We start from the raw sequence: 27,733 nt of genomic DNA, 5'->3' as shown, positions 1-27,733 counted from the left end.
CACTCCACAAATTTCTTGTTAACAAACTATAGTTTTGGCAAGTCAGTTAGGACATCTACTTTGTGCATGACACAAGTCATTTTTACAACAATTGTTTACAGACAGATTATTTCACTTATAACTCACTGTGTCACAATTCCAGTGCGTCAGAAGTTTACATACACTAAGTTGACTGTGCCTTAAAACAGCTTGGAGAATTCTAGAAAATGATGTCATGGCTTTAGAAGCTTCTGATAGGCTAATTGACATAATTTGAATCAATTGGAGGTTTACCAGTGGATGTATTTCAAGGCCATACCTTCAAACTCAGTGCCTCTTTGCTTGACATAATAGGAAAATCAAAAGAAATCAGCCAAGGCCTCTGAAAAAAAATGTAGACCTCCACAAGTCTGGTTCATCCTTGGGAGCAATTTCCAAATGTCTTAAGGTACCACGTTCATCTGTACAAACAATAGTACGCAAGTATAAACACCATGGTGGCAGCATCATGTTGTGGGGGAGCTTTGCTGCAGGAGGGACTGGTGCACTTCACAAAATAGATGGCATCATGAGAAAGGACAATTATGTGGATATATTGAAGCAACATCTCAAGACATCAGTCAGGAAGTTAAAGCTTACTCGCAAATGGATCTTCCAAATGGACAATGACCCCAAGCATACTTCCAAGGTTGTGGCAAAGTTAAGGACAACAAAGTCAATGTATTGGAGTAGCCATCACAAAGCCCTGACCACAATCCTATAGAAAATTTGTGGGCAGAACTGAAAAAGCGTGTGCGAGCAAGGAGGCCTACAAACCTGACTCAGTTACATTTGCTCTGTCAGGAGGAATGGGCCAAAAATCACCCAACTTATTGTGGGAAGCTTGTGGAAGGCTACCCAAACCGTTTGACCCAAGTTAAACAATTTAAAGGCAATGCTACCAAATACTAATTGAGTGTATGTAAACTTCTGATCCACTGGGAATGTGATGAAAGAAATAAAAGCTAAAAAAAATATTTTCTCTACTATTATTCTGACATTTCACATTCTTAAAATAAAGTGGTGATCCTAACTGACCTAAGACAGGGAATTTTTACTAGGATTAAATGGCAGGAAATGTGAAAAACTGAGTTTAAATGTATTTGTCTAAGGTGTATGTAAACTTCCAACTTCAACTGTAGATATATATAGGGGTAAGGTGACTAGGCAACAGGATGTAAGATAAACAGAGTAGCAGCAGCTTGGATAGGAGTGGGTGTGTGGGTGTGTAGAGTCAGTATAAATGCATATTATGTGTGAGTGATCAAATGATGGAGTGAGAGTATGTGTGTGTGTGTGTGTGTGTGTGTGTGTGTGTGTGTGTGTGTGTGTGTGTGTGTGTGTGTGTGTGTGTGTGTGTGTGTGTGTGTGTGTGTGTGTGTTGGAGTGACCGTGTGTGTCACTGTGTAGGGCCCTGTGAGTGTGCATAGAGACTGTCCAAAGATTGAAATAAAAGGTCAATAAATATACATGGTAAACTCAGCTAGTCCGTGTAGCTATTTTGTTAGCTATTTATCAGTCGTATTGCTTGAAGCTCGAAGCTGTTCAAGAGTCTGTTGGTGTCAGACTTGATGCACCGGCACCTCTTGCCGTGCGGCAGCAGAGAAAATAGTCAGTGGCTTTGGGTGGTTGGAGTCTTTGACGATTTTCCGGGCTTTCTTTTCACACCTTCCTGATATATTTTCTCGCATCGTTAACACATTGGGTCAGGTGAGGTCAACACATAAGGAAAATAATCCTCATTGTTGTACACAGCAAACTGTACTCTCAAATGTCAAAGGTCACAGTCAGTGCTGTACACTCTCTGACAGACTGAGCCTGTGATGTTTCAGTGTAATTATGTCATTACATCACTATGTAAACTGATACTAGACTACTACCACCAGCAGAAGTTCCCCTGGTCTATGTTCTAGGCTATTCAACCAGTAAACAGACTGGCCTCTCTGTCTGTGACCCATCTGTCCCTCAGACAGGCTGTTTAACCAGTAAACAGACATGCCTCTCTGTCCCAAATGGCAACTTAATCCCTAGATAGTGCACAATGTTTGACCATGGCCCCATAGGGAATATGGTGCCATTTGGAACACATGCTCAGTCTGTTGACTGTAAACCAACCGTCCATTGATGAAGGAAGAGACACAACACAGTAGAGAATGTACCAGCTCTCCCGGGAAATATCCACCCTGTGGGCCTTAGTGCACTATGTAGGGAATAGGGTCCCACTTTAGATCAACTATTGTCCTATTTTGAAATACTGTCACGTTCGTTATAATAATAATGGTCGGACCAAAGCGCAGCGTGAGTAGCGTTCCACATAATTTATTAGAAAGTGAAACTTTAGAAAAATACAAAATAAATAAAGAATAAACGAACCGTGACTAACAATGCAACTACACATAAACAATATCCCATAACCCACAAGTGAAAAACAAGCTACTTAAGTATGATCCCCAATTAGAAACAACGATTACCAGCTGCCTCTAATTGGGAATCATACAAATCACCCAAACATAGAAAAACTAAACTAGAACCCCACATAGAAAATAATAACTAGAAAAACCCCCAGTCATGCCCTGACCTACTCTATCATAGAAAATAAGAGCTTTCTATGGTCAGGACGTGATAGATACCCTGCTGTCCTATTCTAGATACCCTGCTGTCCTATTCTAGATACCCTGCTGTCCTATTCTAGATACCCTGCTGTCCTATTCTAGATACCCTGCTGTCCTATTCTAGATACCCTGCTGTCCTATTTTAGATACCCTGCTGTCCTATTTCAGATACCCTGCTGTCTTATTTCAGATACCCTGCTGTCCTATTTTAGATACCCTGCTGTCCTATTTTAAATACCCTGCTGTCCTATTTTAAATACCCTGCTGTCCTATTCTAGATACCCTGCTGTCCTATTCTAGATACCCTGCTGTCCTATTTTAGATACCCTGCTGTCCTATTTTAGATACCCTGCTGTCCTATTTTAGAGGGCAGGAAATCCACTTCCATACAGGATACAACCTCTCTCTACGTTTTGTAACTCGATCTCGTTCGTTCGTTCGTTATTTTCCTCCTCGGTCCGACGAACAAGTGACAGTAAAAGGAAACAAAAGAGGTTAATAAAAATACTTTTTTTTTTAAAGTGATCATTGAAATGTCACCATTCCTACCAGCCTCGTAGCGTAACGTAATTCCGTGAATGGATCGGTGAACCAAGGTGATAATCAAATCAAATCAAATTTATTTATATAGCCCTTCGTACATCAGCTGAAATCTCAAAGTGCTGTACAGAAACCCAGCCTAATACCCCAAACAGCAAGCAGTGCAGGTGTAGAAGCACGGTGGCTAGGAAAAACTCCCTAGAAAGGCCAAAAACCTAGGAAGAAACATAGAGAGGAACCAGGCTATGAGGGGTGGCCAGTCCTCTTCTGGCTGTGCCGGGTGGATATTATAACAGAGCATGGTCAAGATGTTAAAATGTTCATAAATGACCAGCATGGTAAAATAATAATAATCATAGTAGTTGTCGAGGGTGCAACAAGCACGTCCGGTGAACAGGTCAGGGTTCCATAGCCGCAGACAGATTCCTGTCAACACATCTGAAGTATTTCAAGTACCTGTACCTTTATTGGTACAGCAGTTAACCTAGAAATGGGTGTTCCTTTCTAGATGAGATACAACTCTGCCATTAACAACCCCTTAGAGAGGTGGTACTACTGCCGTTAACAACCCCTTAGAGAGGTGGTACTACTGCCGTTAACAACCCCTTAGAGAGGTGGTACTACTGCCATTAACAACCCCTTAGAGAGGTGGTACTACTGCCGTTAACAACCCCTTAGAGAGGTGGTACTACTGCCATTAACAACCCCTTAGAGAGGTGGTACTACTGCCGTTAACAACCCCTTAGAGAGGTGGTACTACTGCCGTTAACAACCCCTTAGAGAGGTGGTACTACTGCCGTTAACAACCCCTTAGAGAGGTGGTACTACTGCCGTTAACAACCCCTTAGAGAGGTGGTACTACTGCCATTAACAACCCCTTAGAGAGGTGGTACTACTGCCATTAACAACCCCTTAGAGAGGTGGTACTACTGCCGTTAACAACCCCTTAGAGAGGTGGTACTACTGCCATTAACAACCCCTTAGAGAGGTGGTACTACTGCCGTTAACAACCCCTTAGAGAGGTGGTACTACTGCCGTTAACAACCCCTTAGAGAGGTGGTACTACTGCCGTTAACAACCCCTTAGAGAGGTGGTACTACTGCCGTTAACAACCCCTTAGAGAGGTGGTACTACTGCCATTAACAACCCCTTAGAGAGGTGGTACTACTGCCGTTAACAACCCCTTAGAGAGGTGGTACTACTGCCATTAACAACCCCTTAGAGAGGTGGTACTACTGCCGTTAACAACCCCTTAGAGAGGTGGTACTACTTCCCATTAACAACCCCTTAGAGAGGTGGTACTACTGCCATTAACAACCCCTTAGAGAGGTGGTACTACTGCCATTAACAACCCCTTAGAGAGGTGGTACTACTGCCATTAACAACCCCTTAGAGAGGTGGTACTACTGCCGTTAACAACCCCTTAGAGAGGTGGTACTACTGCCGTTAACAACCCCTTAGAGAGGTGGTACTACTGCCGTTAACAACCCCTTAGAGAGGTGGTACTACTGCCATTAACAACCCCTTAGAGAGGTGGTACTACTGCCGTTAACAACCCCTTAGAGAGGTGGTACTACTGCCATTAACAACCCCTTAGAGAGGTGGTACTACTGCCATTAACAACCCCTTAGAGAGGTGGTACTACTGCCATTAACAACCCCTTAGAGAGGTGGTACTACTGCCATTAACAACCCCTTAGAGAGGTGGTACTACTGCCATTAACAACCCCTTAGAGAGGTGGTACTACTGCCGTTAACAACCCCTTAGAGAGGTGGTACTACTGCCATTAACAACCCCTTAGAGAGGTGGTACTACTGCCATTAACAACCCCTTAGAGAGGTGGTACTACTGCCATTAACAACCCCTTAGAGAGGTGGTACTACTGCCGTTAACAACCCCTTAGAGAGGTGGTACTACTGCCGTTAACAACCCCTTAGAGAGGTGGTACTACTGCCATTAACAACCCCTTAGAGAGGTGGTACTACTGCCGTTAACAACCCCTTAGAGAGGTGGTACTACTGCCGTTAACAACCCCTTAGAGAGGTGGTACTACTGCCGTTAACAACCCCTTAGAGAGGTGGTACTACTGCCGTTAACAACCCCTTAGAGAGGTGGTACTACTGCCGTTAACAACCCCTTAGAGAGGTGGTACTACTGCCATTAACAACCCCTTAGAGAGGTGGTACTACTGCCATTAACAACCCCTTAGAGAGGTGGTACTACTGCCATTAACAACCCCTTAGAGAGGTGGTACTACTGCCGTTAACAACCCCTTAGAGAGGTGGTACTACTGCCGTTAACAACCCTTTAGAGAGGTGGTACCCATTTAGCCTGCCTGTCTCTAGCTCCTAAATCCTCCTCACCCTCACCCTAACCCCCACCAACTCCCTAACCCCCACCCACATTATCCCCCTCACCGTGAAGGTGTCCTCATGCTTCCAGTCCGAAACATTTAGGAAGAGTTATTCTGATGACATTTTGCAATGTTTATTTTCATTCAGGACGTTTATTATTGAGGCAAGCCAAAGTCGGTAGTCGAAGTCCCCACCCTTTTGACTCTGGGCTCCCGAGTGGCGCAGCAAACTAAGGCACTGCATCTCAGTGCTAGAGGCATCACTACAGACCCTGGTTCGTATTCCAGGCTGTATCACAACCGGCTGTGATTCGGAGTCCAATAGGGTGAGGACACAATTGACCCAGCGCCGTTCGGGTTAGGGTTTGGCCGGGGTAGGCTGTCATTGTAAATAAGAATTTGTTCTTAACTTACTTGTCTAGTTAAATAAAAGTTCAATAAAAAATACAATAACACAAATTATTGGTGATTGATCAACAGTAAGGATTCTTCAGTAAAGTCTTTGTTATCATTCAATGGAAGATGACCAATTACATGTCAAAAATGTCATTGAGAAATACTGCACCAAACATCTTAGTTAGATGTAAAACTGTGTAACAAATTAATGGCAGATTTCTTGTGTACTGGCTACGGCGTCTCAAAATGGACAAACAGTACTACTGCTGCTTTTTTCTCATTTCTCAAGCGAAGGTCTTCTATGGGAGAATGCGAGCACACTTGTTTGGTTTGGCTAGCCGCCAGCCAAACTCAAGCATGCTGACGCCATGGAAGAGGGTGACATTGCAGCTGCAGCTGTCAGTAAAGGGAGGGTGTAGGCTACTGGACAGGAGAGTGTAGGCTACTGGACAGGAGAGTGTAGGCTACTGGACAGGAGAGTTTAGGCTACTGGACAGGAGAGTGTAGGCTACTGGACAGGAGAGTGTAGGCTACTGGACAGGAGAGTGTAGGCTACTGGACAGGAGAGTGTAGGCTACTGGACAGGAGAGTGTAGGCTACTGGACAGGAGAGTTTAGGCAACTGGACAGGAGAGTGTAGGCTACTGGACAGGACAGGAGAGTGTAGGATACTGGACAGGACAGGAGAGTGTAGGATACTGGACAGGACAGGAGGGTGTAGGCTACTGGACAGGACAGGAGAGTGTAGGCTACTGGACAGGACAGGAGAGTGTAGGATACTGGACAGGACAGGAGGGTGTAGGATACTGGACAGGACAGGAGAGTGTAGGATACTGGACAGGACAGGAGAGTGTAGGATACTGGACAGGACAGGAGAGTGTAGGATACTGGACAGGACAGGAGAGTGTAGGCTACTGGACAGGAGAGTGTAGGCTACTGGACAGGACAGGAGAGTGTAGGATACTGGACAGGACAGGAGAGTGTAGGATACTGGACAGGACAGGAGAGTGTAGGCTACTGGACAGGACAGGAGAGTGTAGGATACTGGACAGGACAGGAGGGTGTAGGATACTGGACAGGAGGGTGTAGGATACTGGACAGGACAGGAGAGTGTAGGATACTGGACAGGAGAGTGTAGGCTACTGGACAAGAGAGTGTAGGATACTGGACAGGAGAGTGTAGGCTACTGGACAGGAGGGTGTAGGATACTGGACAGGAGAGTGTAGGCTACTGGACAGGAGGGTGTAGGATACTGGACAGGACAGGAGAGTGTAGGATACTGGACAGGAGAGTGTAGGCTACTGGACAGGAGAGTGTAGGATACTGGACAGGAGAGTGTAGGCTACTGGACAGGAGGGTGTAGGATACTGGACAGGAGAGTGTAGGCTACTGGACAGGAGGGTGTAGGATACTGGACAGGACAGGAGAGTGTAGGATACTGGACAGGAGAGTGTAGGCTACTGGACAGGAGAGTGTAGGATACTGGACAGGAGAGTGTAGGCTACTGGACAGGAGGGTGTAGGATACTGGACAGGAGAGTGTAGCCTACTGGACAGGAGAGTGTAGGATACTGGACAGGAGGGTGTAGGCTATTTGACAGGACAGGAGGGTGTAGGCTACTGGACAGGAGAGTGTAGGATACTGGACAGGAGAGTGTAGGATACTGGACAGGAGAGTGTAGGCTATTTGACAGGACAGGAGAGTGTAGGCTACTGGACAGGACAGGAGAGTGTAGGCTACTGGACAGGAGAGTGTAGGCTACTGGACAGGAGAGTGTAGGCTACTGGACAGGACAGGAGAGTGTAGGCTACTGGACAGGAGAGTGTAGGCTACTGGACAGGAGAGTGTAGGATACTGGACAGGAGGGTGTAGGCTACTGGACAGGAGAGTGTAGGCTACTGGACAGGAGAGTGTAGGCAACTGGACAGGAGAGTGTAGGATACTGGACAGGAGAGTGTAGGCTATTTGACAGGACAGGAGAGTGTAGGCTACTGGACAGGACAGGAGAGTGTAGGCTACTGGACAGGACAGGAGAGTTTAGGCTACTGGACAGGAGAGTGTAGGCTACTGGACAGGAGAGTTTAGGATACTGGACAGGAGAGTGTAGGATATTGGACAGGAGAGTGTAGGCTATTTGACAGGACAGGAGAGTGTAGGCTACTGGACAGGACAGGAGAGTGTAGGCTACTGGACAGGACAGGAGAGTGTAGGCTACTGGACAGGAGAGTGTAGGCTACTGGACAGGACAGGAGAGTGTAGGCTACTGGACAGGAGAGTGTAGGCTACTGGACAGGAGAGTTTAGGCTACTGGACAGGAGAGTGTAGGCTACTGGACAGGACAGGAGGGTGTAGGCTACTGGACAGGAGGGTGTAGGCTACTGGACAGGAGAGTGTAGGCTACTGGACAGGAGAGTGTAGGCTACTGGACAGGAGAGTTTAGGCAACTGGACAGGACAGGAGAGTGTAGGATACTGGACAGGACAGGAGAGTGTAGGATACTGGACAGGACAGGAGAGTGTAGGATACTGGACAGGACAGGAGAGTGTAGGCTACTGGACAGGACAGGAGAGTGTAGGATACTGGACAGGACAGGAGGGTGTAGGATACTGGACAGGACAGGAGAGTGTAGGATACTGGACAGGACAGGAGAGTGTAGGATACTGGACAGGACAGGAGAGTGTAGGATACTGGACAGGACAGGAGAGTGTAGGCTACTGGACAGGAGAGTGTAGGCTACTGGACAGGACAGGAGAGTGTAGGATACTGGACAGGACAGGAGAGTGTAGGATACTGGACAGGACAGGAGAGTGTAGGCTACTGGACAGGACAGGAGAGTGTAGGATACTGGACAGGACAGGAGGGTGTAGGATACTGGACAGGACAGGAGGGTGTAGGATACTGGACAGGACAGGAGAGTGTAGGATACTGGACAGGAGAGTGTAGACTACTGGACAAGAGAGTGTAGGATACTGGACAGGAGAGTGTAGGCTACTGGACAGGAGGGTGTAGGATACTGGACAGGAGAGTGTAGGCTACTGGACAGGAGGGTGTAGGATACTGGACAGGACAGGAGAGTGTAGGATACTGGACAGGAGAGTGTAGGCTACTGGACAGGAGAGTGTAGGATACTGGACAGGAGAGTGTAGGCTACTGGACAGGAGGGTGTAGGATACTGGACAGGAGAGTGTAGGCTACTGGACAGGAGGGTGTAGGATACTGGACAGGACAGGAGAGTGTAGGATACTGGACAGGAGAGTGTAGGCTACTGGACAGGAGAGTGTAGGATACTGGACAGGAGAGTGTAGGCTACTGGACAGGAGGGTGTAGGATACTGGACAGGAGAGTGTAGCCTACTGGACAGGAGAGTGTAGGATACTGGACAGGAGGGTGTAGGCTATTTGACAGGACAGGAGGGTGTAGGCTACTGGACAGGAGAGTGTAGGATACTGGACAGGAGAGTGTAGGATACTGGACAGGAGAGTGTAGGCTATTTGACAGGACAGGAGAGTGTAGGCTACTGGACAGGACAGGAGAGTGTAGGCTACTGGACAGGAGAGTGTAGGCTACTGGACAGGAGAGTGTAGGCTACTGGACAGGACAGGAGAGTGTAGGCTACTGGACAGGAGAGTGTAGGCTACTGGACAGGAGAGTGTAGGATACTGGACAGGAGGGTGTAGGCTACTGGACAGGAGAGTGTAGGCTACTGGACAGGAGAGTGTAGGCAACTGGACAGGAGAGTGTAGGATACTGGACAGGAGAGTGTAGGCTATTTGACAGGACAGGAGAGTGTAGGCTACTGGACAGGACAGGAGAGTGTAGGCTACTGGACAGGACAGGAGAGTTTAGGCTACTGGACAGGAGAGTGTAGGCTACTGGACAGGAGAGTTTAGGATACTGGACAGGAGAGTGTAGGATATTGGACAGGAGAGTGTAGGCTATTTGACAGGACAGGAGAGTGTAGGCTACTGGACAGGACAGGAGAGTGTAGGCTACTGGACAGGACAGGAGAGTGTAGGCTACTGGACAGGAGAGTGTAGGCTACTGGACAGGACAGGAGAGTTTAGGCTACTGGACAGGAGAGTGTAGGCTACTGGACAGGAGAGTTTAGGCTACTGGACAGGAGAGTGTAGGCTACTGGACAGGACAGGAGAGTTTAGGCTACTGGACAGGAGAGTGTAGGCTACTGGACAGGAGAGTTTAGGCTACTGGACAGGAGAGTGTAGGCTACTGGACAGGAGAGTGTAGGCTACTGGACAGGAGAGTGTAGGCTACTGGACAGGCCAGGAGAGTGTAGGCTACTGGACAGGACAGGAGAGTTTAGGCTACTGGACAGGAGAGTGTAGGCTACTGGACAGGAGAGTTTAGGCTACTGGACAGGAGAGTGTAGGCTACTGGACAGGACAGGAGAGTGTAGGCTACTGGACAGGACAGGAGAGTGTAGGCTACTGGACAGGAGAGTGTAGGCTACTGGACAGGAGAGTGTAGGCTACTGGACAGGAGAGTGTAGGCTATTTGACAGGACAGGAGAGTGTAGGCTACTGGACAGGAGAGTTTAGGCTACTGGACAGGACAGGAGAGTGTAGGCTACTGGACAGGACAGGAGAGTGTAGGCTACTGGACAGGACAGGAGAGTGTAGGCTACTGGACAGGAGAGTTTAGGCAACTGGACAGGAGAGTGTAGGCAACTGGACAGGACAGGAGAGTGTAGGCTACTGGGCAGGAGGGTGTAGGCTACTGGACAGGAGAGTTTAGGCAACTGGACAGGAGGGTGTAGGCTACTGGACAGGAGAGTGTAGGCTACTGGACAGGAGAGTTTAGGCAACTGGACAGGAGAGTTTAGGCTATTTGACAGGACAGGAGAGTGTAGGCTACTGGACAGGACAGGAGAGTGTAGGCTACTGGACAGGAGAGTTTAGGCTACTGGACAGGACAGGAGAGTGTAGGATACTGGACAGGAGAGTGTAGGATACTGGACAGGAGAGTGTAGGCTACTGGACAGGAGAGTGTAGGCTACTGGACAGGAGAGTGTAGGCTACTGGACAGGGCAGGAGAGTGTAGGCTACTGGACAGGACAGGAGAGTGTAGGCTACTGGACAGGACAGGAGAGTGTAGACTACTGGACAGGACAGGAGAGTGTAGGCTACTGGACAGGAGAGTGTAGGCTACTGGACAGGACAGGAGAGTGTAGGCTACTGGACAGGAGAGTGTAGGCTACTGGACAGGAGAGTTTAGGCTACTGGACAGGAGAGTGTAGGCTACTGGACAGGAGAGTGTAGGCTACTGGACAGGACAGGAGAGTGTAGGCTACTGGACAGAAGAGTATAGGCTACTGGACAGGAGAGTGTAGGCTACTGGACAGGACAGAAGAGTGTAGGCTACTGGACAGGACAGGAGAGTGTAGGCTACTGGACAGAAGAGTGTAGGCTACTGGACAGGAGAGTGTAGGCTACTGGACAGGAGAGTGTAGGCTACTGGACAGGACAGGAGAGTGTAGGCTACTGGACAGGAGGGTGTAGGCTACTGGACAGGACAGGTCATTTTGTGGGAGGACATTATAAAAATATTATCCAGTTCCACTCCCTAGAGGGGAACCTTTTGAAGACAGAGAGATAATAGCAACATGATATTCTAATTTGAGTATAATGAAGCCTGTTTCTTTGTGATGTTTTCTGTCCCTCAGATATGGAAAACTATGAAAGCCTGTTTGCAGATGAAGAGAGAGGTCCCAATGAATGTCCCAATAGACTAAGGGTATATCCTGTATGCCATGGGTTAAATGTGTAGACCTACCTATGTTAGCAAATGTTGCCTACAAAAACCACACTTAATCATCACACACAATATATAAACCTATTCGAATTAGAGCAGGCCAACCCTGCTGGAGGTCTGCTGGGTGTGCAGGGTTATGTTTCAGCCCTGCAATAACACACCTGATTTAAACTTATCAAATCTAGTTGATAATCAAGTGTGCTATTGCTGAGCTGGAATAAAAGTCTGCTCAGCCAGTAGATCTATTCCTGGGCTGGAATAAAGGTCTGTTCAGCCTGTAGATCTATTGCTGAGCTGGAATAAAAGTCTGCTCAGCCAGTAGATCTATTGCTGAGCTGGAATAAAAGTCTGCTCAACCAGTAGATCTATTCCTGGGCTGGAATAAAGGTCTGCTCAGCCAGTAGATCTATTGCTGAGCTGGAATAAAAGTCTGCTCAGCCAGTAGATCTATTGCTGGGCTGGAATAAAGGTCTGTTCAGCCAGTAGATCTATTGTTGAGCTGGAATAAAGGTCTGTTCAGCCTGTAGATCATTGATCAGTAGAGCGAGGTAGGTGTTTTGGAGTTTTTTTTTTGTTTACCTGAAATTATGATGTATTAATAACAGCCTACTTGTTCCTGCTCCACTATCTAGTGTTGTTTAGACTACGATGTCTAATCTTTACATACCAGTAGGCTTATTTGTACATTTTGAAAGTGATAATTCTTTGAAGTGAAGCGTTTAAACTTGTTTTAATTGTTAAACTATTATTCAAAATGAACTAGTGTCAATGTTTATTAATCACATATCACAATCCTGCAGTAAAGAGGGGAAGGGCTTCTGTCTGTAAAGTGTCTGTAAAGTGTCTGTAAAGTGTCTGTAACGTGTCTGTAAAGTGTCTGTAAAGTGTCTGTAAAGTGTCTGTAAAGTGTCTGTAACGTGTCTGTAAAGTGTCTGTAACGTGTCTGTAACGTGTCTGTAAAGTGTCTGTAAAGTGTCTGTAACGTGTCTGTAAAGTGTCTGTAAAGTGTCTGTAAAGTGTCTGTAAAGTGTCTGTAAAGTGTCTGTAACGTGTCTGTAAAGTGTCTGTAAAGTGTCTGTAACGTGTCTGTGTTTCTGTGTTTTATTCTCAAATGAACATTTCCTTTTTGTCTGGTTGTAAAATCTCCAATCGGTTTTATTTGATTGTCACTCTCTCTCAGTATGTCAGCCATGTGAATCCAGCAGCTTTTCATATAGCATGCATCACCAACCAGCCTTAGGCCTACAGTATGACAGCTAGCAGGCCAGGGCTAGCAAGCTAGCAGACCGGGGCTAGCAAAAGGGCCTTAGAGGGACGTCTCGACGGAGGAAAGTCTATTTTGGCCTCCGCATGTGGTGATGTCGATAGACCCGTCGTGATGGATTAGTAGGGTTCCGAGTAGCAGGGGGGTCCAAGTCCAATTGGTTGATGGATCTATACAGCTAACAGTCCAATATGCTCTAGATAGCTAGCAATTAGCGGGCCGTGGCTAGCGGATGGGCATTCAGGGGTGGTCGCGATATAGAGGCCAGTTGAGTACCCCCTCGAGCAGATTACGATGTAGTCCATTCGTGAAGGATCGGCGGGGTTCCGTGCCCCGTACCGGCAGTAGAAGGGGTCCGGGTATTGTAGCCCAGGAGTGGCTGATGGGCGTCTTTAGCTAGCCGGGAGAAAGGGCCTAGCATGGGCTAGCTCCAGGCTAATTGGTGCTTGCTCCGGGACCGACGTTAGCCAGTACTCGGATAGCAGCTAGCTAGCTGCGAAGATCCAGGTGAAAATGTCCAGAGCTTGCGGTAGGAATCCGGGGATATGGAGAAGAAATAGGTCCGGTATGCTCTGGTTTGAGTCGCGTTGTACAAACTGGCAAGAGCTTTCAGGGCTAAAGGTTAGCTGATGACCGCTAGCAGTGGTTAGCTGACTACTAGCTAGTAGCTAGTGAGCTGGCTAGCTTCTGTTGGGGGGATTCCGGATTCGAGGTGAATAATACTTTAGAAAAAACACAGATCCGCACCACATTGGGTGAGGCAGGTTGCAGGAGAGTGTTTTGAAGTTGAGTTTTAGAAAAAATATATAAAAAAGATATGCGAAGAAAAATATCTAAAAATATATATACACGGGACACGACAAGACGAGGACAAAAGACGTCTGACTGCTACGCCATCTTGGATTTTTTACAGATGACAATTAAGCTCCAGGATATGACAGTTAGGCTACAGGATATGACAGTTAGGCTACAGGATATGACAATTAAGCTCCAGGAGATGACAGTTAGGCTACAGGAGATGATAATTAGGCTACAGGAGACGACAGTTAGATTGGTTTGACGTGTTGCAAGGTGTCACTGATTTACACTGGGTTCCAACACCTCTTTAGTTGATTTCTGCCATGGAACTTCCCCAGGCTTCCTGTTGTAGGGAAGCCTGGTTCGTGATGAGGCTACCCTAACTCCCACCCCCCCAACCCCCTTTATCACCCTAACCCCCACGACTTGGGGGCCTGCTTGGCTCAGCACTTTCCTCAGACAACCCAGCTAGCCCGCTCTAATGTCTGAGCTCAGAGAGAAAGACAAAGACCTCTCTGTTCTGTTCCTTCTGCCTGCCTGCCGCTGCAGCTCTGCTCTCTGAGGGAGCCTGTTCCTCCTGCCTGCCGCTGCAGCTCTGCTCCCCCCGAGGGAGCCTGTTTCTCCTGCCTGCCGCTGCAGCTCTGCTCCCCCCGAGGGAGCCTGTTCCTCCTGCCTGCCTGCCGCTGCATCTCTGCTCTCTGAGGGAGCCTGTTCCTCCTGCCTGCCGCTGCATCTCTGCTCTCTGAGGGAGCCTGTTCCTCCTGCTTGCCGCTGCAGCTCTGCTCCCCCCGAGGGAGCCTGTTCCTCCTGCCTGCTGCTGCAGCTCTGCTCTCTGAGGGAGCCTGTTCCTCCTGCCTGCCGCTGCAGCTCTGCTCTCTGAGGGAGCCTGTTCCTCCTGCTTGGCGCTGCATCTCTGCTCTCTGAGGGAGCCTGTTCCTCCTGCTTGCCGCTGCAGCTCTGCTCTCTGAGGGAGCCTGTTCCTCCTGCTTGCCGCTGCAGCTCGGCTCTCCGAAACAGCTTTGTCCCAAACATAGCACCCTTTTCACCTATGTAGTGCAATACTTTTGACCAGAGCTTTATGGGCCCTGGCCTACATAGGGAATGAGGTGCCATTTAGGACATGGCCATAGGTGATGTCCCCTCTCCTCTTTCTCTGGGATCCTCTACTTTGTATAACATCTCAAATCAAATCAAATCTAAATGTTATTGGTCACATACACATGGTAAGCAGATGTTAATGTGAGTGTAGCGAAATGCTTGTGCTTCTAGTTATGACAGAGCAGTAATATCTAACTAGTATTCTAACAATTCCACAACAACTACCTTGTACACACAAATGTAAAGGGATGAATAAGAATCTGTACATATAAATATATGGATGAGTGATGGCCGAGCGGCATAGGCAAGATGCAGTAGATGGTATAGAATACAGTATATACACATGAGTAGAGTAATGTAGGATATTTAAACATTATTAAAGTGGCAGTATTTAAAGTGACTAGCGATCCATATGTTAGAGTGGCTAATGATTTGAGTCAGTATGTTGGCAGCAGCCACTCTATGTTAGTGATGGCTGTTTAACAGTCTGATGGCCTTGAGATAGAAGCTGTTTTTCAGTCTCTTGGTCACAGCTTTGATGCACCTGTACTGACCTCGCCTTCTAGATGTTAGCGGGGGTGAACAGGCAGCGGCTCGGGTGGTTGTTGTCCTTGATGATCTTTTTTTGGCCTTCCTGTGACATCGGGTGTTGTAGGTGTTTCCCTGCCTGCCTGTTCTGTGTCTAATTTTCAACCTCAGTGGACACTTAGCGAGAAGTGTCAATAACAATAACACTGAAATTAACTTCACAATACAGTAACTCTTACAGTTTCAGTCGCTTACATTGTCCCTGGACAGTGATACCAGTAGACAATGTACACGAGGCAAACAGTACACCAGATGTTATACATTACCTTTTAAGTGTCTGACATAAAATTGTTTAGTGCAAATCCAAACCTTGTAATTTTACGCCGAATATAGTCCTGGACTCTTTCGTCAGCCTACCAGTGATTTGTTTTGATGCTCATGCAGTCAATCACAACAAACTCTAACACAGTCTCCAAGACAACACAAAATCTGTTCCTGTTTCTGAGAGAGAATAACAGGTCTGTTGAGTTGAGGCCAGCTCTCTGTGTGTGTGTGTGTGTGTGTGTGTGTGTGTGTGTGTGTGTTTCAGTGTGTAAACGACCACTGTACTAAACAGTACTATACTGTACTTTCTTGAGTCTGTCTGTCTGTCTGTCTGTCTGTCTGTCTGTCTGTCTGTCTGTCTGTCTGTCTGTCTGTCTGTCTGTCTGTCTGTCTGTCTGTCTGTCTGTCTGTCTGTCTGTCTGTCTGTCTGTCTGTCTGTCTGTCTGTCTACACCACTTGTATGTATAACCCCCAACCTGCTTTACGCACCACAACACACCACCAATGTGTTCAGAACAGGAGAAGGAACCTCTGGGAGAGAATGTGTGTCTGTCCATCTGCCTGTCTGTCTGTCTGTCTGTGTATTTTATGTATAAGATAGTTTTCACCCCCGCTCCGCCTCCTCCTGTCCTTCTGGAAACCGTAATTTTTAAAGCTAAGAAAAGTCCCACACATGCGCAGAAATCTCTGTATCAATAGCCACAGCAACTCAGGTTCAAGAAAATACAGAACTGGAGCCACTCCGCATAAGATACTAATGTAATCCACACAGGGAGACAAAATAGGAGCAGATATAACCTGGTCACTGGTCTATTTGTGCTGTCTTGACAACTCTAGCCTGGTCACTGGTCTATTTGTGCTGTCTTGACAACTCTAGCCTGGTCACTGGTCTATTTGTGCTGTCTTGACAACTCTAGTCTGGTCACTGGTCTATTTGTGCCGTCTTGACAACTCTAGCCTGGTCCCTGGTCTATTTGTGCTGTCTTGATAACTCTAGCCTGGTCACTGGTCTATTTGTGCTGTCTTGACAACTCTAGCCTGGTCCCTGGTCTATTTGTGCTGTCTTGACAACTCTAGCCTGGTCACTGGTCTATTTGTGCCGTCTTGACAACTCTAGCCTGGTCCCTGGTCTATTTGTGCTGTCTTGACAACTCTAGCCTGGTCACTGGTCTATTTGTGCTTGTTTTGACAACTCCTATGGTCATTGCCATGCATTGGAGTTGGCAAAACAGCACAAACCAGTCTGGGACCAGGCTATAGCAGAGCCCCTCTTATGTTTTACCTCTCCCTTAAAGCCAAAAAGGGAGAGAAGAAAAGCGTTGAAATCACTCATTGTCCAATAAGCTTATGAATAAGATTACTCTTCAGGGATGTTGACTAGCACTAAACTTGTTACTGTGTGCTCTCTCTGCCACAACACTATCTATCTCTACAAGGCTGTAATGGCCTATGTCTCATCTTGTTCTGCACTATATTTCAACTTGTGTAGTTCTTGGAAATCTGATTCTCAGTTGGTTGCATAACAAATAGCTTTAACGTGCGTGTGCGTGTGTGTGTGCGTGTGCGTGTGTGCGTGCGTGCGTGCGTGCGTGCGTGCGTGTGTGTGTGTGTGTGTATACACGGTAGGGGAGACTGGGGTTAGTTGAACCAAAGGGGTTAGTTGAACCAAAGGGGTTAGTTGAACCAAAGGGGTTAGTTGAACCAAACGGGTTCACAAATGATTATTACATTTAGTCCATTTTATGTATCATATTGTTGCAGTGTGTCGTTCGTATGAAATCATGTAATTTGTATTGTTCCAGAGCAGACATCATCATGCCCCCTGTATATACAAACGTAAAACAAGCAGGGATCTAGCCCCCGTTGAGGTTCTTGAGAGAACAGCCAAGGAAGTGAGAGAAGGGATCAAATACTATTTTCCTTCACTGTATGTCGTACTGTGCGCCTCCCATAGTCTGTTCTGGACTCAGGGACTGTGAAGAGACCTCTTGTGGCATGTCTAGTGGGGTATGTATGGGGTGTCTGAGCTCTGTGCCAGTAGTTTAGACAGACAGCTTGGTGCATTCAACATGTCAATACCTCTCATAAATACAAGTAGTGATGAAGTCAATCTCTCCTCCACTTTGAGCCAGGAGAGATTGACATGCATATTATTAACATTAGCTCTCTGTGTACATTTAAGGGCCAGCCGTGCTGCCCTGTTCTGAGCCAGCCGTGCTGCCCTGTTCTGAGCCAGCCGTGCTGCCCTGTTCTGAGCCAGCCGTGCTGCCCTGTTCTGAGCCAGCCGTGCTGCCCTGTTCTGAGACAATTGCAATTTTCCTAAGGCCTTTTCTTTTTGTGGCACCTGGACTGTGGTAATTTTCCTAGGGCCTGAAGGACCTGCCTTGTTGGTAGCTACCATCCAGGATGTTAAGAAGGTAGAGCAGCGCTTTATTGTGGACATACTTCTCCCCATCTTAGCTACTGTTGTATCAATATGTTATAACCATGACAGTTAACAATCCAGGGTTACTGCAAGCAGTTTAGTCACCTCAACTTGCTCAATTTCCACATGATTTATTACAAGATTTAGTTGAGGTTTAGGGTTTAGTGAATGATTTGTCCCAAATACAAGGCTTTAGTTTTGGAAATATTTACGACTAACTTATTCCTTGCCACCTACTCTGAAACAAACTGCAACTCTTTAAGTGTTGCAGTAATTTCAGTTACTGTAGTAGCTGATGTGTATAGTGTTGAGTCATCCGCATACATAGACACTCTGGCTTTAAAGTCAGTGGCATGCCATTAGTAAATATTTAAAAAGTAATGGGTCTAGACAGCTGCCCTGGGGGAATTCCTGATTCTACCTGGATTATGTTGGAGAGGCTTCCATTAAAGAACACCATCTGTGTTCTGTTAGACAGGTAACTCTTCATCCATAATATAGCAGGGGATGTAAAGCCATAACACATATGTTTTTCCAGCAGCAGACTATGATCGATAATAAGACCCTAGTCACTGCTGTTGCCTAGGGAACCAGACCCTAGTCACTGCTGTTGCCTAGGGAACCAGACCCTGGTCACTGCTGTTGCCTAGGGTCGAGTTTCAGTACGTATAGTGTGTAGAACATCTTCATTATCGTGTGTCTGCCTAGTGTACATGAACAAAGCTTTACATAAATAAGAATTTGTTCTTAACTGACTTGCCTAGTTAAATAAAGGTTAAATAAATAAATGCATACCACTTGTAATAAGAAGAGACAGAAACAAAAGGGAAAACAAGACATTTTGAAACTTTCAGAACATTTTAATGAAAAAGACAGCAATGTACCCATTGAACAAGAAAATTACATTTCATTAGAGAAAAATGTAAGATTTGTGGATTTTGTAGAGCCAAGCTCTTTATGTACAGCATATTGCACTAGACAAACAAATATCTCCCTCGTTCCCCCTCTCTTTCCCCTTGTGTTTCACGCTGTTCGAAAACCGTGCAGGGCTCTCAGAAGCGTCTCATAATGCCGCCTGCATCCCAAATGGCTCGATATCTTATATACTACTTTTGACCAGGGAACATAGAGCACTGGTCAAAAGTAGTGCACTACATAGGGTATAGGGTGCCATTTTGGACAGACAGTTCTGCTACATTTAGACTGGGCCTTCCTTCAAAAAACACACCGCCCCGACCGATGTGGAATCCTTGAGACAGTTCTGAGAGCTCTAATGACGTGTTCTAGAATGATGTGATATCTGAAGATGGTTCTGAGAGCTCTAATGACGTGTTCTAGAATGATGTGATATCTGAAGATGGTTCTGAGAGCTCTAATGACGTGTTCTAGAATGATGTGATATCTGAAGATGGTTCTGAGAGCTCTAATGACGTGTTCTAGAATGATGTGATATCTGAAGATGGTTCTGAGAGCTCTAATGACGTGTTCTAGAATGATGTGATATCTGAAGATGGTTCTGAGAGCTCTAATGACGTGTTCTAGAATGATGTGATATCTGAAGATGGTTCTGAGAGCTCTAATGACGTGTTCTAGAATGATGTGAAGGCAATGCTAAAGAGAGTCCCAATTCAACAGAACAGGAGTTAGATGGAAGTTCACAATGTTTCAGTTCATATAGTATTTAAAAAAAGAGACATTGTGGTTTTTTCCTCTCAATTCATTTACATTCAAACACAGATTTCAGGAATGCTGGGACATGCATTTTTACTCCATATACAGAATTATCAAATATCAAAAACAGCCCTTGAACTGAGAACGACACAGCGGACTTAAATTGGTAAAAACCAAAAAGCATGTCACAACATTTAAAAAGCGATCTTTAAAAAATAAAAATAAAAATCATGTTTTCGGACTTCATTGTTACATTTGTTTTGTTTTTTTACAAAAGTATACGAAAGTTTTTTTTTCGCTTAGAAAGTTAACAAGTTAAGAATTAGCTGCAGCGAATTGTTTTGTTTGTTGATATAAAACACAAATAATCACAGCACTTAACAGTTAAGATTCACTCCTTCTTGGGAAATTCAAAAAACCGAATGAATTTTTTTAAAACTTAATATTCAAGATATTGAAGGTTGAACATATCATATAAGTTTTAACCTCGAAGGAGGGTTGAGACAATGGTTGGTTCTTATGGATTTGACGTCAACACCAACCCATAGGATGACCACACAACCCCTCCTACTTACAAATAATTCTGGACGCCGTGGTGGCTCACTCCTCCTTGTACCCTCATCCTACATCGCTACTAGGTCGTGTCACAAACGGCACCCTATTTTCTATATAGTACACTACTTTTGACCAGAGCCCTATGGGAGCCATTTGGGACCCCCTATGGGACCCGGTTAATAGTAGTGCACTATAATGTTGAGTAGGTGCCATTTGGGACACAAGAAAGCTAGTCTTGTCGAGCTAGGCCGAGTCAGCATACAACAGATCTTAAAGACAAATGGATCTAGAGAGGTTCAGTACAGGAGTCTGAAGAGTGGGTGCATATAAAAACAACATTACTTCCCAGTGCACGTTGATTGTCAACAGTCGTTTGGATATTTGAGTTTTGGGGTGATAAGCCGGGAGTGTGTGTGTTGAGAGGGGTCAGGGTTGAGAGGGGTCAGGGTTAAAGGTCATAGATTAGGCATGTGCCCTAGAGGGTGGATATGGTTGTGTCCAAAATGGCACCCTATTCCCTATGGGCCCTGGTCAAATGGCACCCTATTCCCTATGGGTCCTGGTCAAATGGCACCCTATTCCCTATGGGCCTTGGTCAAATGTAGTGCACTACATAGAGAATAGGGTGCCATTTGGGACACATGGTGAAGTTTTGGAAAGCACTTATGGTCAACCAGGCAGCCACTGTGCTATAGGATATGTCACAGCTGAGCCTTTAGACTGATGACCAGACTGAACTAGGAGAGCTGTGACCACCATTCTATAGATAACCGTGACCAGACTGAACTAGGAGAGCTGTGACCACCATTCTATAGATAACCGTGACCAGACTGAACTAGGAGAGCTGTGACCACCATTCTATAGATAACCGTGACCAGACTGAACTAGGAGAGCTGTGACCACCATTCTATAGATAACCGTGACCAGACTGAACTAGGAGAGCTGTGACCACCATTCTATAGATAACCGTGACCAGACTGAACTAGGAGAGCTGTGACCACCATTCTATAGATAACCGTGACCAGACTGAACTAGGAGAGCTGTGACCACCATTCTATAGATAACCGTGACCAGACTGAACTAGGAGAGCTGTGACCACCATTCTATAGATAACCGTGACCAGACTGAACTAGGAGAGCTGTGACCACCATTCTATAGATAACCATGACCAGATGGCTGTGATGGATGATGGTTGGTCTAATACTCACAAGGCACATTTAGTACATTTGATTGTCTGCTGGTTGGTGTGATTTCTAAAAAGACCCATACACAGCTTAGTATAAAGACACATTAGTCCATCTTTCCTCCCAAAACCACATGCCCAGCTAACACACAGGCTGAGTCCCCAATGGTACACTATTTTCAGGTCAAAAGTAACACACTACATAGGGAATAGGGTTGCATTTAGGACACTAACACACAGTACTGTTTCTGACTGACTGTTCCATCAACTAGGAGAAGAAACTGTGTACATCCCGATAGCTATACAGTAGCACTGAGTGAATAAAATAAATTAGAATAAATTACTTCTAAAAAAAGTAAGAAATGTAAAAAAAAAATATATATATATATATTTTTTTTAATAGAAAGTCCAGGGAGTAGTTGAACGAGAGAGAGAGGAGAGAGAAAGAGAGAGAAAGAGAAAGAGAAAGAGAGAAAGAGAGAGAGAGAAAAGAGAGCTACTTCAACTGGCTCAGCATTCAGTGGTTTGCAGGCAACTTTCTGTCAAAAACAGAACAGTGTCTGTGGTCAATGATGTCACTGATAACCATCAAAGAACATGGATGAAGCCCAGATGGCATCCTATTCCTTATATAGTGCACTACTTCTGATCAAAGCTGGTCAAAAGTAGTGCACCATATTAGGGAATAGGGTGCCATTTGGGAAACAAGCCTGTCGATCAGATGTCGTCATGTGAAGTAGAGCAACACATGCAAAGCTTGTTGTTCATATTAGGAATTTGCATATTTTCATCTTGTTTAAATTAGAATAAAAACACTCAGTATTGTGGGCATGTGACTGAACAACTACTCCCTGAAGAATATATAAAAACAAAATAAAACAAAAAAGAGAAACCCCATCAGTGTCTTCATCAAATATATTCATATCACAATGATTTTTTTGTATTGTTTTTTTTTTTTACATTAGTTTAAAAACAAAATCATGTCTTCTGTTAATATCATCATCATCTTTAAAACCACTTTTAAAAATGTACTCAAATAAGAACTTGTAGTAAGAACTCTGAAATAAAAGTCAAGTTTGAAAAGCAGTGGTCGTTGGTTTATTTTAGAAATGCAGCATGATCTAAATGCGGTCACCATCATGTAAACATATTCTAGGCCATAGGTGCATACAGAGTAGGTAACAGTGTAGGTAAAGACTCACTAGAACTGTTGCTGCTGAGCCCTCAGTAAAATACCTATTGTGGATTTACTCATGTTTGTATACATGGCAATTGTATCTGTGTATGGGAGTTGAAGCCAAAGTGATTCACGCTAACATTGTGATAAGAGAGAGAGTTAAAGGTGAAATCTATTTCATTGAACTGAGTGACGTTGTCAAGTGTGAAGATGAACTTCATTGAACGATTGATTGATTGATTGCCTTGTTTTTAAAAAAAAAGAGCATTTCTTCCATGAATGACAATTTGATTGTAACTGCAATAGATCCCTAAGGTTTTAGTGCCTTCCACTGGTTAGTCTATACAGTATTGCTCCAAATCGTTGATTGTACAACAACTTTTATTTGCCCTTTTCACAGCAGACTCATAATGCAACAACAGATAGAACTGTATCAAATCACCGGGTCTGTTGGTCGGTCTGTTGGTTTGTGATTGTCAATCCAGACAGATAAATACATCTTCATAAAGATTTAGTTTCATCATCAAAAAAAAAAAAAAAAAAACTTTTCCACAGGAGTAAAGTCCTCAACTCCGACAAAACAAATTTTACGCTTGTGATTTTTTTAAACATTTTTTTTTGGTTTCACGGACAACAAATGCCTACTCACACTAAAAACTTCAAATCAAAGTCAGGTTGCTTGATTGAATGAATACATTGCAGACCTAAGTCTTATAATCTTTAAGTACACATACATTCATACTGTCAATCAAAATAAATGGACCTGGTCATTCATCTCATTCAGACTGAATGTTAAAACCAACTGTTGTTGGCAAAGACACAGGATAAAGACTCTCTCTCTCTCTCAATCTACACCGGAGATCAACAAGACATGTCTTAAGACCACGCTTGTCTTGGCGAAACCACCACAGAATCTTTATGACAAACCATTTTTCATATATATATATATATATATATATCAGTGTGGAACAGTGAAAAATATTTAGTTACAGGGAGTTTGTATTCTTCAGAAAATACATTGGAAAAAATGTGCCTGTAGGTAAGATCGTGGTGGATGGGTGAGTAGAACTTCATAAGACCTAAGAATCTTCACAAGAACTTCACGACCTTCCATGTCCACAAGAACTTCACGACCTTCCATGTCCACAAGAACTTCCATGTCCACAATGGTGTTTTCTTTAAGGGATTTCTCTTTAAATTTCATCCCGTGCTTCTTGTCCATTTCCTTTTGGCGTGTTTTCAAACCAAACCAAAAAGATGCTATCTACTGTACTAAATAGTTATATATATATATTTTAGAAAATATTTAAATCTTCAAACAGCATGGCTTCTTCTTCATCATCATCATCATCATCATCATCATCATCATCACCATGAAGAAAGAGGAGAAGAGAGAGAGAGAGAGAAAGAAGGAACGTGATTCTAATCTCCGTCCAGCAGTGACTATCGTTCTCTTCTTCGTCGTCTTTGATAAAAAAAAAAAAAAAAGGAATCCAAACCCGTGTTCCATCATACAGTGCCATCTACAAGTCTGGTCCCTTGTTTTCGGGGACGGGAGGAGGCAAGAGGGGACACCCGAGGTGGGTGGAGGGTTTTTTTGGGGGGGGGGGGGGGTACCCCCTCTCATCTCTCCTGTCCTCTCAGGTGGGGTACAGCAGGGGCTTCTCTGTTAAACAGGAAGCCGTAGAGGGCCATGGTCAGACGAATCCAGACTGGTAGGACATCCCTCTGATGCCGCAGGAACTGTGAGGAAGAGAAGAGAGGGGGATGGAGATTAGTATTAAAATCAATCAATCAGTAAAAATTGGCTTACAGTAACTGTCCACCACCATAACCATCATCACGGTTACTGTTACTGTGGTTACCATCAGCAAAAAGCTACTGGAAACAACAAGATACACTCTGGGTGTTTCTCAATATGCTATACTATTGTGCTCCACACTCTCATGCACTGAGTGCATTCTCCCACCATGTGTGAGAATGCAATACATTTGAGCAGCACCTCCCCCTACTGTATTACCTCACGCTGAGCAGTACTCCCCCACTGTATTACCTCACGCTGAGCAGTACTCCCCCCTACTGTATTAACTCACGCTGAGCAACACTCCCCCTACTGTATTACCTCACGCTGAGCAGCACCTCCCCCTACTGTATTACCTCACGCTGAGCAGTACTCCCCCCTACTGTATTACCTCACGCTGAGCAGTACTCCCCCCTACTGTATTACCTCACGCTGAGCAGCACTCCTCCTACTGTATTACCTCACGCTGAGCAGCACCTCCCCCTACTGTATTACCTCACGCTGAGCAGCACTCCCCCTACTGTATTACCTCACGCTGAGCAGCACTCCCCCTACTGTATTACCTCACGCTGAGCAGCCCTCCCCCTACTGTATTACCTCACGCTGAGCAGCACTCCCCCTACTGTATTACCTCACGCTGAGCAGCACTCCCCCTACTGTATTACCTCACGCTGAGCAGCCCTCCCCCTACTGTATTACCTCACGCTGAGCAGCACTCCCCCTACTGTATTACCTCACGCTGAGCAGCACTCCCCCTACTGTATTACCTCACGCTGAGCAGCACTCCCCCTACTGTATTACCTCACGCTGAGCAGCACTCCCCCTACTGTATTACCTCACGCTGAGCAGCACTCCCCCTACTGTATAACCTCACGCTGAGCAGCACTCCTCCTACTGTATTACCTCACGCTGCCCCTCCCCCTACTGTATTACCTCACGCTGCCCCTCCCCCTACTGTATTACCTCACGCTGAGCAGCACTCCCTCTACTGTATTACCTCACGCTGAGCAGCACTCCCCCTACTGTATTACCTCACGCTGAGCAGCACTCCCTCTACTGTATTACCTCACGCTGAGCAGCACTCCCCCTACTGTATTACCTCACGCTGAGCAGCACTCCCCCCTACTGTATTACCTCACGCTGAGCAGCACTCCCTCTACTGTATTACCTCACACTGCACCTCCCCATTCACTGAACCTTCTTCCTTCCAGGACAATGGCAACAATAGAGACAAAACAAGATATACACAAAGCAAACGTTTTACTTTATAACTATCAGCTAGATATGTGAACCGTAATAATCTAGCTAGCCAGCTAATTAAACAGGCAAAAATGACCTAAAACTAATATTAAGCAAGATAACAGCGAATAATTGACATCTATCTGGCTAGCTAACAGTACTAGTAGCTAGCCAGTTAGCCCTATTGGCTTATTATAGGCTTGCTATATACGGTACGTAGGCAGGTAAACATGCCAAAATTAACACAGCATGTATTTATTAACGTATAAAAATTCAATATTGTAGTCAGGCAACATATGAGATGTGAAAAGGCAACATTTAATTCCATCATCGGAGTGTATTTTATCTCGCTTCAGCTCAAATAATGTCCACCATTGATTTCAATAAATTTAGCGTCTTTTTTTTTTTTTACATGGTTGCGTCATAGTTCTTTGCATACTTTCCATTGAAGCTCGCGTCGATGCGTGCTTCAAAAATACGTACAGAACAGGAAGTACGTATTCGAGAAGATACGGTAGTATGCATTTTTTGAGAAAAACCCTCTGTGTCTGTGGTGCTTCCTGAGGTCATTATGACATCATGGTTCTGAAGTGAAACAACACCATCGCCGATGGTAACCAGCTGTCTAGACAAAACACGAACAGATCTGATATTTCCACAACAGCAGTTTGTGTGCGGTTTCTGTCTCTAAGTGTTTGTGTTTGGTTTGCAACATAACTGGGCTCTGTCACTAAGGGCTGTCTGTCACACATAGACACATTACACGGGGTTAGACCCAGACTGTGGGGTCAGAGAAGGCCCAGTAACAGGGTTAGACCCAGACTGTGGGGTCAGAGAAGGCCCAGTAACAGGGTTAGACCCAGACTGTGGGGTCAGAGAGGGCCCAGTAACAGGGTTAGACCCAGACTGTGGGGTCAGAGAAGGCCCAGTAACAGGGTTAGACCCAGACTGTGGGGTCAGAGAAGGCCCAGTAACAGGGTTAGACCCATATTGTCGGGTCTGGCTAAGAGGGGTGGGAGGGCCCTTGGGCTTCCGAGTGGCACAGCGGTCTAAGGCACTGCGTCTCAGTGGAAGAGGCGTCACTACAGTCCTTGGTTCGAATCCAGGCTGTATCACATACGGACGTGATTTGGAGTCCCATAGGGAGGCGCGCAATTGGCCCAGCGTCATCCGGGTTTGGCCCGGGGTGGGCCGTCATTGGGGTAGGCCGGGGTTGGCCCGGGGTGGGCCGTCATTGGGGTAGGCCGGGGTTGGCCCGGGGTAGGCCGTCATTGGGGTAGGCCGGGGTTGGTCCGGGGTAGGCCGTCATTGTAAAATAAGAATTTGTTCTTAACTGACTTGCCGAGTTAAATAAAAATGTGTTACAAAAGTGATCTGGCTAAGAGCAATAGGGCCACTGCTCCAGGTTAACAAACAGGACTCGCATCCAGTTTAGTTTATGCAGAGTCAAATCAAACCAAATGTATTTATATAGCCCTTCTTACATCAGCTGATATCTCAAAGTGCTGTACAGAAACCCAGCCTAAAACCCCAAACAGCAAGCAATGCAGGTGTAGAAGCACGGTGGCTAGGAAAAACTCCCTAGAAAGGCCAAAACCTAGGAAGAAACCTAGAGAGGAACCAGGCTATGAGGGGTGGCCAGTCGTAAACAACCTCTCTGAGGCTGAGACAGAGAAAGACTTTGGGAGAAATCTCCTTGTATTTCATCACTTCCCATATTGATGCCCTGCTTCCCCACCCACCCAGACAGTGTAACCAGTAATATACACGTTAACTGACTACTGATCATAACAAGGCAAGGCTGCTCCAGATAGGAAACCATCTGATACCTTCCTACTAGATCTGTCACTTTATATTTGGGGTTTATAGAAGCTGCTCCCTGCCCCTCCTCTCCCCTCTCTGTTCAAGCGGGGCTTCAGTAGGTTTTCTGACTGAAGAGATGGTCTGGGTATTGCAAAGGGTTGGGTAAGCATCTGCCTGTTT

General features: G+C 45.7%; 1 protein-coding gene across 1 annotated transcript in view; it reads right to left on the bottom strand.

Annotated features, from left to right (window-relative positions):
- Positions 1-19,826: 19,826 nt before the first annotated feature.
- The window catches only part of LOC115150730 (uncharacterized), a 19,542-nt gene continuing 11,635 nt past the window's right edge, over positions 19,827-27,733 (bottom strand). Inside the window, exon 4 of the mRNA XM_029694448.1 lies at positions 19,827-24,453. Within this exon, the coding sequence (XP_029550308.1) occupies positions 24,334-24,453 (120 nt within the window). The 3' untranslated portion in view covers positions 19,827-24,333. The remainder of the gene's footprint in view (positions 24,454-27,733) is intronic.

This window comes from Salmo trutta, chromosome 1, assembly GCF_901001165.1.
Source record: "Salmo trutta chromosome 1, fSalTru1.1, whole genome shotgun sequence".
NCBI lineage: Eukaryota > Metazoa > Chordata > Actinopteri > Salmoniformes > Salmonidae > Salmo > Salmo trutta.
Note: the sequence above shows the minus strand (reverse complement) of the source record. Positions and strands in the feature narration are given on the sequence as shown.